The sequence below is a fragment of the Lepidochelys olivacea genome (genome assembly GCF_965140295.1).
Source record: "Lepidochelys olivacea isolate rLepOli2 genome assembly, chromosome: 15".
Classification (NCBI taxonomy): Eukaryota; Metazoa; Chordata; order Testudines; family Cheloniidae; genus Lepidochelys; species Lepidochelys olivacea.
Genome location: NC_140425.1, coordinates 4,029,467 through 4,047,677, shown reverse-complemented (window position 1 = coordinate 4,047,677; position 18,211 = coordinate 4,029,467). Strand labels below are relative to the sequence as shown.

Genomic DNA, 18,211 nt, shown 5'->3' with positions numbered 1-18,211 from the left:
TAAGAACCTAGGCTAGAGCACATACAACTGGAATGGAAGGTATGCACTACGTGGGCCTGGATTCACCATTAAGGTTATGATGGGAGCCTAGTGCACCATTAGCAGGATGCTCCATAGCGGTCTAGGTTATTAACACAGCCAGACAACAGATGAGCACAGCTGTCAGCGAGGGACATACCTGGATTCACAACCAACGCACTGTCTATTAGAAATCAAGCATGCAGACCCATGACCTACCAAGCTGTCCAAGCCACCTCCAAGAAGATCCACAGCCCCCATCTGCACAGAGGATGTAGCAACAGGAGGTCCGCTCACTGGAGGGCCCAGGTCAAGGTTCAGAAGGTCACCAAGGAGGTCACCCTGAGTTGGGATGACAGCTGGTTGTTCTGAAGGTGGGGCTCCTGATGGGGCTGCATCAGGGCTCTCTGCACTTTCACTCCTGCAGAGGGAGTTAGAGAAGGTGAAACATGTGACACCATAGGGAGATCTGGGTGACCTAACAGACATCGTGCCTCACTGTAGAAGGAATATATTTCATTCCAACGGGCCAGGGCAAGGAATATTGAGAGACATTCTCTCCTAGCCAGAGTCAACCCAAGCCAGAGGGCCAATATTTCAGCATTATTACACCGATCAGAGAGAGACTTGTCTTCCACTCGCAAGTGTACCCTGAACACTGGATCTAAAGGGGGCCACTTACTTCAATCTATGCTGACTTACTACTGCAAGGGGAATCTCTCCCCAGTGGAGAGACATAAGCCATGCACCAGAAGCCAACACCAGACGGCACCTCAAAGATCTTCAGTTCAATGCTGAGATCATCAGTGGCCTCTGCAGACCCTGCAAGGGGCTCATGTACTGCTGAGAACATGGAGGGGTAACTTGGCCCCATGGCAAAGCCCACCATTGGGAGGAGGGGGACTGAGTGTGGCTCAGCACTGCTCAGCCTAATTGAACAAGTGCTGGCAGTTTCCAGGCAGAGCCTGCAGGGGTCAGATACAGTCAGACGGAACAGAAAGAGGGGGCTAGCTGCAGCTAGAGATGGCAGGTACTCACGACCCTGTCCGCGGAGGCAAGCTCTTGTGCACAATGCCTCTGCTCCCCTCCACGAAGGCACTGGGAGGCTTATGATAGACAGAGGCCAGCGTGCCAATGTAACAGATCAGCTCATCCAGCAGGGTCGGCTCAATCAGATCCGTCTCCTCGGAGATGAGGGGCTTCTCTGCCAGCACCACTTCCTTGGCAGCTACAGGATCAGTGGAGAGCAGACGCCAGTAGATGTAGCCACGGTCCCGCAGGTCCGGATTATCAGAGTCCTTTGGGAAATGCAGCAATTAAAACAATTCATGGGCTGGCCGAATCTAGCCGGGGAAGAGGATACAGACTACTACTCGCTGGCCTAGGAAGCAGCATTAATAATGTCCCTCCAGGGCAGAGGCCAACTGCCCCGACATAAATCCTGCTGCAGGCATTTGGTCAGGGAATGGGGGCAGAATAGAAAATACAATCAACTCTGCTGTGCCTGCCAGTTGTACACATGCTGCAGGGTGTAAGCGTTTTGGTGCGTGTTCTTTAGTGGGGAAACACACGGGATAGAGAAAGACAGGCAGTTCTCCTCCCTGTTCTTAAGTCTGGTCGCAAGCAGTTTTGTGGTAAGGCTGCAGCAGAGAGCAAAATGGGCTCAAGAGGAGATCAAAACTGACAATTACTGGAAAGCTTTGAAAGGTTTAATTAGTGACGTATTTAGCACAAATTATAATCTCCAAAGAATTTAATTGCATGTAGAGAGGTTTCTAAGCTATCCCCATCATACATGTAAGACTAGCCATAAAAACCCTGCGTCTGCTTCCATAAAGCCCTTCCAACTAACATGATTAGGGCCCTACCAAATTCACAGCCATGAAGAACACGGCACAGACCGTGAAATCTGGTCTTTTGTGTGCTTTTACCTTGTACTATACAGATTTCATGGGGGAGACCAGCATTTCGCAAATTGGAGGTCCTGACCCAAAAGGGAGTTGCAGGGGGTCACCAGGTTATTTTAGGGGGAGTCACGGTATTGCCACCCTTACTTCTGCACTGCCGTCAGGACTGGCTGGCCAGAGAGCAGAGGCTGTTGGCCGGGCACCCTCCTCTGGAAGCAATGCACTGCCAGTAGCTGCACAGAAGGAAGGGTGGCAATCCCAGACCAGGCCACGCTTCCTTCTGCCCTGCTGCCTGCAGGGCTGGGCGGCCGGAGAGCGGTGGCTGCTGACTGAGGGCCCAGCTCTGCAGGCAGCAGCGCAGAAGGAAGGGTGGCAATCCCAGACCAGGCCACGCTTCCTTCTGCCCTGCTGCCTGCAGGGCTGGGCGGCCGGAGAGCGGCGGCTGCTGACTGAGGGCCCAGCTCTGCAGGCAGCAGTGCAGAAGGCAGGGTGGCAATCCCAGACCAGGCCACGCTTCCTTCTGCCCTGCTGCTGGCGGCGGCTGTGTCTTCTGAGCGGGGCTCCTGGCCAGCAGCCGCTGCTCCCCGGCTCCGAAGGCAGCGCTGCCGCCTGCAGCAGTAAGGGTAGCAGTACCGCACACACCCCCTTACAATAACCTCGTGACCCCCCCAACTCCTTTTTGGGTCCAGACCCCCGCAATTACAACACCATGAAATTTCAGATTCAAATAACTGAAATCGTGAAATTTATGGTTTTTAAAATCATATGACTGTGAAATTGACCAAAATGGACCCTGAATTTGGTAAGGCCCTAAACATGGATCCATGTTTAAACATTTCTACTGCAGTAGCACCTAAAGGCAACAATCAGACTCTATAACATCTAGCACAGTGGGGTCCAAGCACACAGTAAGTGACAGTCTACGCTGGCAAGCATGCGGCGAGGGACTGAGTGAGCGTCCCGCTCTGGGAGTCAGTGCACTTTACTGCTGCCCCTGGATAGTTGCTGAACATTTCATAGCAGTTATCACACCAGTCTTCCCTTTAATTCCACTGATTCCCTGTGAAGGACAAGCCCTGGCTCTGCCTCTCCTGCTGGAAGGAGCACTTCATCCTCTGAAAAATGGAGAGACTCAACGAGGTGAAAAGGCAAATGTGTGCTGCTCACACTAGCTCTCCTCCAGTAATCCTACCATGATTCAGAACAATGCTCTAGTCTGTGTCTCTCAGAAGGTCATTGAGCATGAAGCTCCTATTGGGGCAGTCTGATCAAAGGGTTTACAGCGTCAGAGCCGACATCAATAGGCTCAACTCGGTGAGAAAATAAGGGATTGATGTTTTCTTTGTGGGGGTATAGAACAGAAGAGGGGTCCTCGGAGGGTAAAAACAACAAATACTGAGGTGCGATTATGATTATTATTATTATTATTAATAAGGTGCAATATTAAGATTCATTATGCTAGCACCACCCCATGTAAATTCATTACCACTACCTCACAGCCATGCCCAGTGGTTCTTCAGTACCGTCCAATCATCCACCCCCCTCAAAGGCCAAGGCCTACTGCTGGAGGGATTTTATAGTCCAGACAGCCCTGGGAAGTAGGACTGTAATTGGCAGCCTAGAGATCTCCCACTATATTGGCACCAGGACAAGTTTGATCAAATGTAGCTGTGTGGTAATCACATGGTTGTTCCATTGCTTTCAAGAGTCCAGAGACCGGTCAGCAGACCTGCTCTCTAGAATAATCTGTACTATCATCATCTGGTTCTGGAGCATAGGTAAATGGCTGGGGATTCCCTCTATCTAGTCATCCCACTATTTGCCCCTCTCTATTCTGTAACAGGATAGCCCAGGCTGTTCCCCATTCTGACACAGCAAGCCCCACAATCTCCATAAACGTGGGTCCGAAAGCATTGCTGGCTTTAGCAAACCCCAGAAAGCGAAGTGCCCCTGTCTCATGGTCAAGAGCTTGTTACACACCTGAGTAGCCAGGCTCAGCACCTGCTGCACCAGCTCCTGGGTCTCAGTGGGCTTCTTTAGGAAGAGCTTCACAATGGCAGTCAGCAGCTGCAGCTGGACCTGCACAGTGCAGGCAAGAGAGAGTTAGGAAGCAGGCAGACCATGGGTGGCACCATGGTTTAGCCCATCTAAATGTCAGCCCATTTAGCCCATCTAAATGTCAAGTACGTGCACCCCACCAGCAAATGCAGCTCCCATCGTGCACGGATACAAGCCTGCACCAGTTGAAAATTCTAACGCAGGGTCATCAGCCAACAGACCAACAAGACCGTCATAGGCCAGACAGGCAGCCTCCTTAAACCACTCACTCCTATTTAAACCTGCTAAGGCTCACAATATCAGAGGGTTCAATCACAGGTTATTAGGTTCAATGGGAGAACGACTGGGGTGAAATTCTAGAATCAGCGTATGCAGGAGGTCAAGTTGGATGAGCTGAACTGTCTCTCCCAGCTTTAAAAAAGAAAACCTATGAGTCACACCCACATGAGGATGGTCAATTTCCCTCTTCCCCTTGATCTAAATGTTATGGAATATAAAGTTTATTTGGATATTTTATGTTTCTTTATAAGCTTTTCTCCAGGCCCCTTCCCCCATGTCAGTTCCAGAGCATTTTATAAACATGAACAGGCTTATCCCACCTTTTGAGAGTGTTGTGGTGAAGTATTACCCCCATTTTACAGACGGGAAACTGAGACACGGGGGAACTAAGTGATTTACCCAAGGTCACACAGGAAGTCAGTGGCAGGAATAGAATCCACATCTCCCAGGCCCAGCTCATTGTCTTAATCCCAAAACAATCCTAGGGCTAGGGCAGCCTCACAAGCTCACTCCCTGCCTCCTCTAGGCTAGGGGCAGAACCTAGAGCTACACCCAGTGGTTTTGCCTTGACCTTAGTTTACCACAGCAGAAGTGACTGTGGGCATGTCCTGATCTGAGAACTGACTGAGATCCCATTGCCTGGGGACAAGGTGCAGAAGCAGTGCTCTCAAGAGCATCCCATGGGGTGAAAGTGTTTAGGGAAATGAAAAAGTAATTACACTGCTCAGCTCAACCGCCCAGCACAGCACACAAGCTAAAAATACATCTTTGCTTATTGGGTAAGTCTCCTGTAAATGAGCAGCACAGACATTCACACAGGAACCCTGCACAGAACTCTGGAGGCAGTTTACAAGTTAATGGATAACTGAAACACCGCACAGTCTCAGGTGACACAGGCATAGCTCTGGAGATCAGAGTCCTCAGTTCATCCAGAGAACAGGAACAGCATGAGCGGCAGCAAGGAAAGCTTCCCCCATGCTGGCCCTGCAAACCTCAACTTGGGGGCATAGATCTTTGGGGAAAGGATAGCTCAAGATCCAGGTCCCTTTGTAAAGTTTAAGCAGTGACCTAGAGAGAAGCTCTGTGACCGATGATCAGTACTTCGAGCCATCCTTCCCCCCAGCCCTGTCCATCTGACTTTCCAGCTCCATCCCATCACCTGGGTGCTCTCGTCATGGAAGCCCTCCAGAAAGCTCTCCAGTAGCTCATCTGCGTTGTCAATTCGCTCAGCATATTCTCCCACAATCCAAATCATGGCAGCCCGGGCCTCGGGCTCATCGAGGGAGTCCAGATTCTCACACAGGGTGGCAATCACGCTCTCGTACCTTCACAACAGTGTAGACAGAGTTAAGCAGCTCATGGGGAACCAGACAAATCCAACCATCCCTGGAGGAGTTTCTTTGTGGTGCGTGAACTGGCATGTTGTGCACAATGGTGGTAAGTAGTGAGGTGATGTCATATACCCCCCACCCCCTGAAAGGCTACTCTCAAGTTCAGGGCGGTTTTCCAGTAGAGATGAGATTACGGGAAGTCTGAGCTACAGTGAACGAATGCCCCATAGCATGATCTTATCTTGATAAGAGTTAAGATTGTTCCTTCTAGCATGACTGTAACACACCCTGCAACTACACACAGTGTCTCAGAGCATGCAGTCCGAGTCTTCCCACTAGGTTCAGCGCAACTGAGACTCAGTCAGGTCTATTCCATTGGGTCACGGCCAGCGGGGGCCTAGGGATTTATTTGGGGGTGGGGGAAGAGGAGAGTTACTACAGGCCCTTGCTGCTGGGTTTTAGATCCTTGAAGCTACTGGTGAGTGAATGAAAAAGAAAGGAAGGGAGGTTGGGACCATGGAGAAGGGGATGGTGGAGTGTGAACAGGAGAGGTTGTGAGGAGAGTCAGATATTGCGAAAGCAACATTTTTGCTTTAGATCAACTGAAACCAAAGAATCCAGGAAGCCCTTTGTAGGACTCACGTTAGCCCATCAGAAGGGAGGTTCCCTTAGCTCAGCTCCCCTTGTCTCCCTTTGTTTGACTGTACTCGGAGACGGTACAGTCAAACAAAAGCCAGGAGATTCCAAGGGCTCCAACACATGCATTCTCCTGCAAATGCTTCTCCAGCTCTTGGCTCTTACCGCTGCCTTTGGGGAGTCTCTGCTATGCTCTGTTCAGAGACAGCATCTAGGGACAGATCCTTCATTATTAGCAGCAGTCTGTGCCCATTGCTCTTGCCTTTGACAAAATCAGAAATTGTATAGTGCGAGTCTGCAGCGTGCACAAGGGCTGGCTCTACTTCAGCCATGTCATCGCTTTTTCAGAGAGTATAGGCCTGGATCCTCTAGCCTCTCTATATAATTAAGTCATAAGCAACTCATCCTGATCACCCTCTGCTATCTTCTCCAGCTCAGTGGCAGCTGTGACATTATGTCCCAAATTCTTCACAGAAATATTATGATATGAATATGGCATAACTAAGATATGTTTTGTGCAAGATGGGCTGGAAACCTATCATTAGAAAGGTTATGATTTACTGAATGTGATTAACTGAATGTGATTATCCAATTTGTACGCATGTATCATTTCTGTATCTGGAATTAGAAATATTGACTAAGTAGTAATTACAACCGTGTTTTCACCTGGGAAGTGCCCAGACAGTATGCAAACAGCCTAGATGGATATTAGGAAGGACAATAAGGCTTTGAAGATACTAATCTCCCTCCTTTCTGAGAAGTTTCCTGGGATGCTGCTTTGATACTGCAGGGTCATGTGATCATATCACCTGGTACAGGATATAATCTTAAATTGCTGATATTTTTCCACAGGATGGGAAACAAAGGATTCCTGCCATATGCAAATCCTATTTAAGGCTGGGGAGTGAGTTAATCTGGACTCTTCTCCACTGTCTCCCCGCCCAAGAAGGAAGACTGCTGAAAACACCTGAAGAAACAAAGGAACTAAGCTGGGGGAGGCAGGGGCTGAGCCCAGGCGAGAAAGGGCAGCCTGTGAAAGGAATCCCTGGAGAGTTAAGCTGCACGCGGTGCAGTTTACCGTCAAGAAACTCTGCAACCTGCTTGAAACAACATTTAGGATGAGAAATTATTCTTTGTAGCCAGTATTCCTTAGTCTATTAAGCTTAGCTTGCATGTTTTGTTTTATTTGCTCAGTAATCTGCTTTGATCTGTTTGCTATCCCTTATAATCACTTTAAATTTACCTTTTGTAGTTAAACTTGTTTGTCTATTCCAAAATCCAGTTTGTATAATTCATGACTGGGGGAGGAGGGGCAAAGAGCTGTGCACATCTTCCTCCACATTGAGGGAGGGGGAGAATTTTATGAGCTTATGTTGTATAAATCTCTGTACCATACAATATAATTTTGGGTTTACAATCCAGAGGGGGTGTGCACCAAAGTGTCCCCTGTCCTCCCACACAGAGCTGATTGCAGACTGTGTGTGAGTCTACAGCTGGGCGTGTCCCTACCTGTGTGTGTGCTGGAAGGGGGCTTCCGAGCCGGTCACAGCAGCACAGAATAAGGGTAACCCAGGCTGGTGGGACAGGCGGGCTCAGTGGGACCCCAGCACATCAGGTGGCACCCCAAACGGGGGGGAGGGGGAGTGTCCAACCCATCACAGCAGCCTTTAGCTGACAATTACTGCCAGAGATGTCATTATTTCCTGTTTGTGACAGTCCCCTCCCTGCTATGCCGAGATACAAGAAGGAAGAGGACTTCAGCACATTACAATGCAACAAGGAGCCTAGCTCTCCCTCCTGCCAAGGGCCCTTCACTAAAGACGCTGCTCATTCGAGAATCCCGTCTCATTCAGCCCTACTGTTCTCTCCATCTATGGATGTTGTCACATACTAGCATACTAGAGAAGCTGAGTCATGAGGAGAGAGGTTAGAGCCAGTTGAATATGCTAATGCATGGATCCAAAAAAATCACTTTAAACTTCTTGCCTGGTTATCTGATCTCTCTTCTGGGGCTTCATCCCATCTTTGGATCTTGAGGCTCAGAGCCGTGGCTGGCCTTCCTGTACCCCAACTTTATTCTCACAAAAGACACCACCCCTGTTTCATGTACAGTCCAGCTCAGACCAGGGATTCAGGCACAAAGACTGTCAGCCTCACAGATAACTGACAGCCTTCCATGTCTTAGTGTGTTGCAAATCCCAGACTTCATGCGGCCTCCCTCACGTCACTGGGAATAACTGTATGGCTGGCACACAAGGGGTTTGCATTGGCTCCAATTTCACAAAGGACTTAAGCACATGCTTAAGTCACATGGAAGTCAATGGAACTTAAGCATCCGCTTAGCTGCTTTCCTAAATAGGGTCTTAAAAAAGGGGGCGGGTGCAGAAAGATTTCCCCAGAACATGACCTCCCTTCAATCAAGCCCTTGAAAGGCTTGCTAGACTGAGCAGCAAAGCAAGCTAGCAAGCCTGGCCCAGTGAGCAGTTGCTCAGGCTCACTGGAGCAGCACGCAGAGGAGCGGTCAGCAGGTGGTGCTCACGTACTTGTTCGGGTACTTGCGGAAGATGTCCTTGATAACCACAATGGCTTCTTGCACCACATAGTTGACTTTGGTCTGGATTAGGTCGAGCAGCGTGCTGACGCAGCGCTCCGCTGATTGCTGTTCAGAGAAGAGAGGGACATGGTCAATCAGCAGCAGCGGAGAACAGAGAGAACTGACAGCCCCACCAGGGAGTCCCACTGCATTTGGTGCATCCCTGGAGATGGAGTGAGAGTGGTACCAGCAGCAAGGCAGAATTTCTGGGCACTGAAAGCAGAGGCACCTGTATCCCCTCCAACAGCTCCTGTACACACTAGAGGGATGCACACCTCAGCTTGTTTCCACGGAGCTCTTCACACATACCAGGAGCTCCTTGTTGCCTCCAGCCACTCTACAAGCTCCCTGGAGGTCACCCCCCCATCCCCCTCTCTCGCAAAAACTCCCTGCAACTCCCCCCACCATGCTCCCGACAGCCAGGGGCTCTTATGCTCCCCATTTCCTCCTCCTTCCCCAAGAGAAGCTGTGTGCTCTCTTAATTACCCTTTTCCCCCATACCATTGCCCCCCATTCACTCCCTCGGCAGGGATTCTGTGTGCCCCCATTTCTCCCCTACACTCATACCAGGGGTCAGCACTGTTCCTCCCATGCCAGAGTCTCCGCTCCCCGCATTTCTCCTCACTTCCAAGTTTCCACTTTTCCCCTCCCACACGGTCCTCATTTCTCCCTCCCCAATTCTCCACTCCAGGTCTCTGCTTCCCTCCCCATACTTCTGTGACACTCAGTACTCCCATATTCACCAGAATGATATAATTATGAGGCAACTGTGATATAATTGTGATGTATCTTATACAAAATATGTCATGTGAGGCATCAGTGGAAAAAGTTATGGTTTGCTCAATAGGATTATCCCATTTGTATGCACATATCATTTTTGTATCTGGAGTAATGAATACTATGCATCTGTATTTCAAAGGTGCTTGCTCCTGGATAACTCCCACAAGTTACTTTACATCTAGTTTAACCAGCACATTGTAAACAGACTATTCAAGGTAACGGCCTATCAACAAAAACAATGGGCCATGCAAAAATGCTGGAATTAAGGGTGTTGGGAGTACTACCACACCCCTTGGCTTGAAGTGGTTTCCATTATATAAAGGGTTTACAGTTTGGTTCAATAGCTCTCAGCACCCTCACTATAAGAAAAGGAGGACTTGTGGCACCTTGGAGACTAACCAATTTGAGCATTAGTCTCTAAGGTGCCACAAGTCCTCCTTCTCTTTTTGCGAATACAGACTAACACGGCTGTTACTCTGAAACCACCCTCACTATAAACACCATGGCCCCTTTGATCAACAAACAACTATAAAAATTGTTCCAGCACCCCCTGAGGGGATCGGGAAAGCTTATCCTCATCTGATGGGTGTTCCTGTGGACACTTCAATGAGTATAGGAGTAATGGCTGCTATGACTAATCGAAGCATACAAGGGCACGTGACTAAATCATGTGATATTGGACTCCATCTTGTGTCTGTACTTTTCCATTAACTGTGCTGGGGATTTTGCTTGGAACAAAGAAGGTCCCTCCACATGGAAGAAGCTATAAAAGGGGGAAGTGACACCACCACTGGGACTTACTCCCTCTACAACTCAACACCTGGAAACACCTTAGAAACAAAAACTGAACTGGGGAAGGTGGTCCCAGGCGGAAAAGTAGGAATCCCAGCCTGTGTATGAAAGATCTGTAAACTGCCTGTGCCATCAGGGTAAGACACTGCTTGATTCAAATACTGTCTAGTGTATAGAACTTAGATTGTGATTTTGTTTATTTCTTAGGTAACCAACTTTGATCTGTATGCTATTACTTATAATCACTTAAAATCTTTCTGTAGTTAATAAATCTGTTTTATACTTTTTACCTAAAATAGTGTGTTGTTTGAAGTGCAAAAGAAAATCTGCTCACTAACAGGAGCTGGTGCATTGTCCTCTCCACACTGAGGGAGGGAGGGGGGACTGGGTAATAAACTTACTCTGGTCAGGGCAAGATGGTACAGCTCTGGGGTCATAGGCTGGAGGCTGAAGCCTCTCTATTGTTGAGTGACTGGCAAAGGCATTAATGTAACTGCAGCTGGGTGTATCCCTGCCTGTGTAAATGCTTGTGTGAGTGTCCGAGTGGGAGAGGTCTGCAACTTGTCATAGTATCACAGTGAATAAGGGAGCCCAGTCTGGTGTGACAGAAGACTCAGCGCTACCCAAGTTCCAGGTTGCACTCCAGGGAAGTCTGTCAACTTCCCAGACTCCCTTGCCACTATTTTCTTGCAGATCCTTGCTCCCCATGCCCCCATCATTAAGTCCATACCCACCCCTCTAAGTCCCTGTTCTGTTAAAAATCCAAAATTTCAAGGAGCATTCTAGGGAAATTGATCAGATACAGGGTTCCAAAGTTATCACACGACAGATACATGCCTACAAGTTAAGTGTAGGGCCTTGCTTTGCTACGGCAGTGACTCCAGCCACATTAGGTAGAGCACTACGCTAATGACACAAACAAGCAGAGCGTGTCCCGAGACTCAAACTCAGTTTAACAGTTGCCCTATCTATGGGGAAAGAACCCACTTGGGTTCTAGCCCACGAAAGCTTATGCCCAAATAAATGTGTTCATCTTTAAGGTGCCACAAGGACTCCTCGTTTTTGCTGATACAGACTAATGCGGCTGCCCCTCTGAAACCTATGGGGAAAGAGAATATTAATCTTTTCTTCATCTCACTTTTAATACAAAATTTAAGCCTGAGCCACATGACATGTTGCCTATATGTGGCACTTCTTAATAAATGATGTAAACTGTTCATTTCTCACATTTCTGTGCCAGCAGAGGCTTCCTGTCCTGACTACCACAATGGCCATGGAAGACTCTAAAGCCTGCCAGATGTCTATGTTAAAGGCAAAGGCTGGGAGTCTATAATTTTATTAACATTGTTCATCTGAGATCACTGAGAGAAGAGTCAACCACAAGGGGAAAAAGTTCAACAGCCAAGCCAAATACTGCACATGGTAAGAAGCCCAGTTCAGAAGAGGATCTCGCAGCTGCAGAATGATTGGATTTGTGTAACAAGAGCTCCAGCCTGGGCTAACTAGGTTCTCACTCAGATTCACACACTCACGGTGGATTTGAGTGAAGGAAGGCCAAGCTAGCTCCAGTTATGCCTTGTTTAACAGTTTATTTCCAACATGGCTGGGTTGCTATCGCCAAGCTATTTCTCTAATTTGCTTTAGAGTATTTGGCATTAATACACATAATTTAACATCTGTCAAATCAAATTCATCCTGAATTTGTCTATAAATAGGTGGCTTGGAGACAACACAAAGCCATGGGGAAGCATCCGGAATTTCAGGAAGGTTCAATAGTCCTTTCCTCCAAATTACTCCTGAGTGGGAACAAAGCCTTCGACACACCCAAGCGAAGGCTTAACTTAATCCCAAGTCTCCTACAGTCTCTCAACAAGTCAAACTGTTAATCACTTGCTTCACTGACGAAGCTTATCAATACGTATTTCCCTGTCCAGTCTGTCACAAGCAATAGCCATCTTAGCTCTGGGTCAAAAGGCCCAAGGATGCAGCAGTACCAGAGCACAAGCCTTAACAATTGAGACCACTGCATGGATGGATTAAATAAATTCCATGCCCCTCTCTAGAGCTAGTGATGGAAATATACCTCCTGGAACAACTGCAGCCCCACCTCTCTCGAGCTCGCAAAAACAAAAAGATTCTTTTAGATCTTGTTCCTCGAGGCTGTAAGTGCTTAGCACTTTGAGCAGAGGAGAGAAGAAGAGAGGACGTATGGAATCAAGCATGGGACGATTAATTCAATCCAAATGTGAAGTTACACCTTTTTGCACCCTACTTCTGAATCTAGCCTCCTGCAGTTAGGACACAATTAAACACAGCACATGAGGAACAGCTGATGCACGAGGGCACATCTAGAGGAACTATGTATGAAGATCACCCTTCCCCTCTCCCCCAGATGGTGTAGCTTTGGTTTGTTACACAGCTCAGGCTTGAATTTCTTTAAGCTAACCCCAGCCCCAGCTTTCCCCACAAGAGAGAGGCTTCTCCTTGTCATGCTGGCCAATACATCCTGCCACTCACCTCAACCTTGATGGCACAGCGGCCGATGGCTCGGACTGCCTTCCTCACAAAGTCCACATCCACTTCTGTTGCATACTCCTTCAGCTCAGCAAGCACCTGCCAGGGAGGGCAGAAAGGTGAACCCTGTCCCACCAGGGAGGAGTCACTGGAGCAGATGCCCCTGCCCTTTGACAGTAGGGGGCCAGGATCCCTCAAAAGGGATGTGACAATGGGCTGCTAAACAGCCAGAGGCTCAGGCTGACAAAACATTCTTGACAGCATCGTGGTCTGCTGGCTTCATGGAGGCACAGTTTACCAATGTTCTGAAGAGCTACACACCCTTAGTATCTCATTAGCCACAATATTCATAGGCTGAGGCTAAGTAAAACCTTCGCAGAATGCTAACCAGATATGGCTGCTTGACAAGGCTCTCCCTTGGTATTTAATGCTGGCTGAAAGCAAGGAAGCTTGCAGTGCTACGCTTAGGTAATGAGGAGGCACTGAGGTAAGGAAGCACATGCTCCTGAGGTGTGCGTGTGCATAGGCAGGGCACAGGCGTGAAGCAGAAATTTCCAGCTCTCCCACTGTAATAGTGAAGGTACAGTGCTGATGCTGGTATGGGAGGGGATGCGAGAGCGAAAGGGGATCAGGATCCTGGATCCTTCTAGAACTTGCTTAGCTCTCTCAGCAGGCATCAGTCTGCAGAGAATGCTGAAGGGCAGCAATGCTAGAGAACTCAGCCCCCGCCCCTGAAACTGGGGCTGGAAAAAACGGACTTTTACCAGGCGGACAGTCCAGCCTTCCTTGGGACGAAGACAGGGTTCTGCCCTTAGTCCAGGCCACTTTAAATATCGCCAGCCCTGGGGTTTCTATCACTGCCCTTGGGAGAAGAGTCCCCAGTCTAAGGCCAAGAGCCAAAGGCTGAACTCAGAAGGGGAGTTGTTCCATAGGCTTCAGTGGGCTTTGGTTCAGACCCTAACAGAGCTCTCCATTATGAAATTCCCATTCCCACTAGTAACATTGTCAACTCCTTGGTTTAGTTTCACACAATCATCACCCCCTTCCCCCATTTCACCAGCCAGAATAGGTTTTCTAGTCACAGTTTACACCTTTCAGGAACTTGCAGATAGTTACATCAGGCCGAAGGGTGACAGTGGGGAACAACCTTCCCACAGCCTGCTCCATCCAGCAGGCACAAAGTGGGCTGGATCACCTGGGGAGGAGGGCTGACCTGAGCAATGTTGGCCTGGGAAGCCAGACGGATCATGATGTCCAGTTTCTCCAGTTTTACGTAGATGGGGTCATTGTACTTCACAAAAAACACTTTCATCTCATGCTTCAGGATTTCAGGCCTGGAGGGGGAGACAGGCAGTGTTAAACGGTACTCTAACTCTTTACATTTTATCATGTGAACCAGCAAAGAGCCATTTTAAAATCCAGTGCTGATCCCCCCAGCCCCATGTGCTGAGGATGTCCAACATGCACCCGTGTCAACACAACTGCTTCCCAAACCTCAGAGCCTCGTGGCAAGGTTGGGAGTGACTCGATGGTTTTAGCCGCATGCTGCTCCTCTTCACCATTCCCTCAACTTTCCAAGTCTGAAGGAGCACACCCAGCTTGGATGGGAACATGGGATTTGCTAGATCAGGTCATTCATCTTTCAGGTCCAATATCCTGCTTCTGGCAGTGGCAGTACCTGAATCTTTTGAGATCAGTGATCCCCCCAATTCTCCCTTCTAATGCAGCTACCTGCATTGTACAATGCTGTACATGTGGGAGGGAGGCAGAAAGAGAGAAATATGCCCTGACCCCTGCAATCATCTGATATCCTGAAACATAAAACTGATTCCCTTGTGAGTTAGCTAGAATCGTTGGTTACATGCTGTAGCTGGTGCGTAGAGAGGGCTGAAGAACTTACCAAGACCTTGTGATAGAGGATCTTAACCACAGATGGCAGCACAATAAAGCTTCCTGAAAGCCTTGAGTAGCACAGTGCCCACCACAAGGAGAGTCCGATCTAGCTGGCCACTAGGCTCCATCTCAATATCAGTGCTCAAGAACAGTACTGAGCAGGGCTGGGAAGAGTATTGCAATTGGGGGGAAAAACAGCTACAAGTTTGGAGATAATTTATACAGTCCTCCTCTCCTTCCCCAACACACACTTTTCTTGAGGACAACAGGGTTATTTCTGCAGCAGCAACTGCTTCTGGGGTTTGCACAAGGCAACATGGAAGGGCTGAGGATAGAAAACTCTTGGGGACTTGTATGGCCACCATTACCATAGCATCTGAGCTCAATCAATCTTTAGGCCTTGTCTACATTAGAGTTTTGTAGACAAAAGTTAAGCCAACATACAGCAACCGCTTTAATTAAACCGCTGTTGCATGTCCACATTATACTCCTTGTGTTGGCAGAGCACATCCACACTAGCAGCTCTTGCATTGACAGAGCAGTGCACTGTGGGTAGCTGTCCCACTAACTAGCTGCACAGTGCTTTGGGAAGGGTTTGCAATGCCTCATGGAGTAGGTACAGCATCACATGATGCAGATTTCTGAACCCATCATTCCATGGACATCCTACTAGATTGCCTTGCCAGCTGCTTTTCAACGGACGTGTGTGGTGGGGAAGTGTGTGTGACAGGAAGCGTGTGTGTATGTGGGGGGAGAGAGAGTACATGTGTGTTGTGGGAGTGTGAGTGTGTCAGCATGCTGTCTCTAAGTTCAGACAGCAGCGGGAACCAACCAATCCTGAGGCAGGGGGAGGGGGACACCCACCCTCACTTCAGCCCCCGCCTCCTTCCCTGGCTCAACACAGCTCTACAGTCTCTCTCTTATCCCTGAGCTGCAGCAGCCTCCTCTGCCTGCCGCTGTGTTCCTAGTGCTGGGGAGAGGAGGATGGTTCTGAGATTCCCTCCCAGTTCTCCTACATCCTCCTCAGCCCACAGACCAAGGTAGCAAAGGCTCTCTGGCCTGGACTGTTTTGCTGCTGGAAGCTGCATGCTCAGCATATGGGCTCTCCATGCTGAGGAATGTCAAAGCTTCCTGGACCTTTGAAAGGGGAGGGGTGCATGCCTGCAGGGCAGCAGAGTTCAGAACAGTGAGCAGGACAGTCACGGTGGGCATTGTGGGATACTGGGGGAGACCAGTTACTGCGACATAACGAACAGCAGCATCTACATTGATGCTTTCTCGCTTTAACTTTGCTGCAAAAAGCTCTATGCCTCTTACGGACGTGGTTTTATTTTGTTGGCACCGCCCCCCGGCAGCTCCCATTGCCCTGGAACGGGGAACCGCAGCCAAAGGGAGCTTCAGGGGATGTACCCACAAGGAAGGGCAGCACACAGAGCCCTCTGCCCCGCCGTCCCCCAGGGGCCGCAGGGACGTGGTGCCGGCTGCTTCTGGGAGTGGCGCAGGGTCAGGACAGGCAGGGAGCCTGCCTTGGCAGCAGTGTGCGCCGCTGTCACCCCGGAGCGGCTCCAGGTAAGCAGCACTGGGCCAGAGTCCGAAGCCCTTCTGCACCCCAACTCCCTACCCTGAGCTCCCTGCTCACTCCGCACCCCTGCCCTGAGCCCCCTCCCACACCCAACCCCCTGCCCTGCATGCAATTTCCCCATCCAGATGTGGCCCTCGGGCCAAAAAGTTTGCGCTCCCCTGCACTAGACCATCAGTCCTCTCCAAACTGAGAATGGGACTGGCTTTTAGATTAACAACCTATTAGCTGACCCACCTTTCTCAGTTCTATTTGCTCTCCACTTCCAGAAGAAGCTTCTAATTTCAACATGCAATAATGGCTAGGAAAGAAATGTAAACATCTGATCTGGACTCTCCCTTAACCACTGGTGGACAGAACTCACCATCTAGTTATGGTTTACAGTGGCTGGTTAGTCTTGTAGAACTTGTAAGGAAGACCTGTAGCCTGTAATGCCCCATTGGACATAGGCAGATTTTAGAAGTTGCATGAAGCAGGAAAGGGCGCTTTCAGATATTCCTTTCTTTGAAAAGGAACAGCTACGTTTTAAAGAGCGACACAAAAATGATTTTTCCCTAAGTCATTAGACATTTGATAACTGAAAAAGAATTTGACAGTTGTATCATGTACAGCATAAAGCATGAGAAGGCAACCAACAGTACACACTTCACTGGGAGAGTGACGCTTGTATCTAAAGATATATCTACACTGCAATCACAGGGTGTCAGAGCTGGTTCAGACCTAGCTTTGATCTGGCTAGTTCAGATACCACCGCAGTGAAGCCATGACAGCCTGTGCTTTAGTGGCTTCCCTGCTCCAGGCCCTGAAATAGCTCAGTCAGAGCTTGGCTCTGCCCCGTGAGCTGCAATGGCATCCTGTGATGGCAGCGTAGACAAACCCTTAGTTTCTAGCCCATTTCATTTCTTGATTCAGAGCGTCTCTGGGATTCCAAAACTGCCGAGGAAAGAGGCAGGATTCTACTGGGATTTAAAGCAAGCCCATGCCAGCGATTGTCAGCCCTGACGGCTCTGAAAGCTCAAGCAGTACATCTGTAACTGAACGATCACAACAGGGGCTGGGCCACATATATTGTGTTCTGCTGTGTAGCTTACAAAGTAATTTATATTCAGGGCATTCGATTCCTGGGTAGTTAAGGCCCCACTGCTGAGGTCTGAGCAGGGAGAAGGGTTTGCCTGAGGCCAGCCAGGCCTGGCATAGAGGAGGAGCCGACTATGCCTCCCTACCCTGCTCCCTGCAGCATTAGACGGCTGCATCTCACCTCTTCTGCACAATGAGGTTGATGTTGCGGAGAGCCACATACTGCAGCTCAGGCTCCGCTGAGAGCAGCGTGACCAGAGGAGGAGCCAACTTCTTCAGCAGGGTGCCATAATAATCCAGGTCCTTTGACAGCATCTCCATGAACTTCATCAGCACTTTCACTGCTGACAGGACCACAGCAGAGTTGGCATGGGACAGCCGGGGCGTCACCCGTTCACAGATGCTGGGAGGGGTGCGGGGAGAAGGGAGAACAAGAAAGGCAAATACAAAGCCACTGGATAGAAAAGAGTTTTAACCCTTAAGACAAAACTTTGCAAGTACCACCAAGGTTACAAGCCTGTGCCAGTATTTGGTTCACATTAGGGACTACTTTCAACCATTTCTTTCATGCTTTGCTGCCCTGAAAGTAATCTGGGCTCACAGTACTGCTGGAGGGGCAAACCCAACAATGGATCAGAGATAGGGTCCCAAACTTGAGCCCTCACTGCCAGTGCTGGTGAACTAACTCAGCCAGCAAAGAAAAGTATCTCATGCCACTTCTGAGCCATCGCCTCGAGGTGACCTAGAAGCCAAA

The 18,211-nt window shown here is 49.2% G+C and overlaps 1 protein-coding gene across 4 annotated transcripts in view; it reads right to left on the bottom strand.

Moving 5' to 3' along the window:
- Positions 1 to 18,211, bottom strand: part of AP1B1 (adaptor related protein complex 1 subunit beta 1) — a 78,102-nt gene that overhangs the window by 17,576 nt on the left and 42,315 nt on the right. For all 4 annotated transcript variants that reach the window (XM_084648945.1, XM_084648944.1, XM_084648942.1 and 1 more), the window contains 8 exons: positions 17,639 to 17,860; positions 14,122 to 14,242; positions 12,912 to 13,007; positions 8,773 to 8,888; positions 5,422 to 5,587; positions 3,906 to 4,004; positions 1,057 to 1,316; positions 238 to 439 (listed from right to left, as the gene is read on the bottom strand). In XM_084648945.1, coding sequence (XP_084505071.1) covers positions 238 to 439; positions 1,057 to 1,316; positions 3,906 to 4,004; positions 5,422 to 5,587; positions 8,773 to 8,888; positions 12,912 to 13,007; positions 14,122 to 14,242; positions 17,639 to 17,860 — 1,282 coding nt within the window. The remainder of the gene's footprint in view (positions 1 to 237; positions 440 to 1,056; positions 1,317 to 3,905; positions 4,005 to 5,421; positions 5,588 to 8,772; positions 8,889 to 12,911; positions 13,008 to 14,121; positions 14,243 to 17,638; positions 17,861 to 18,211) is intronic.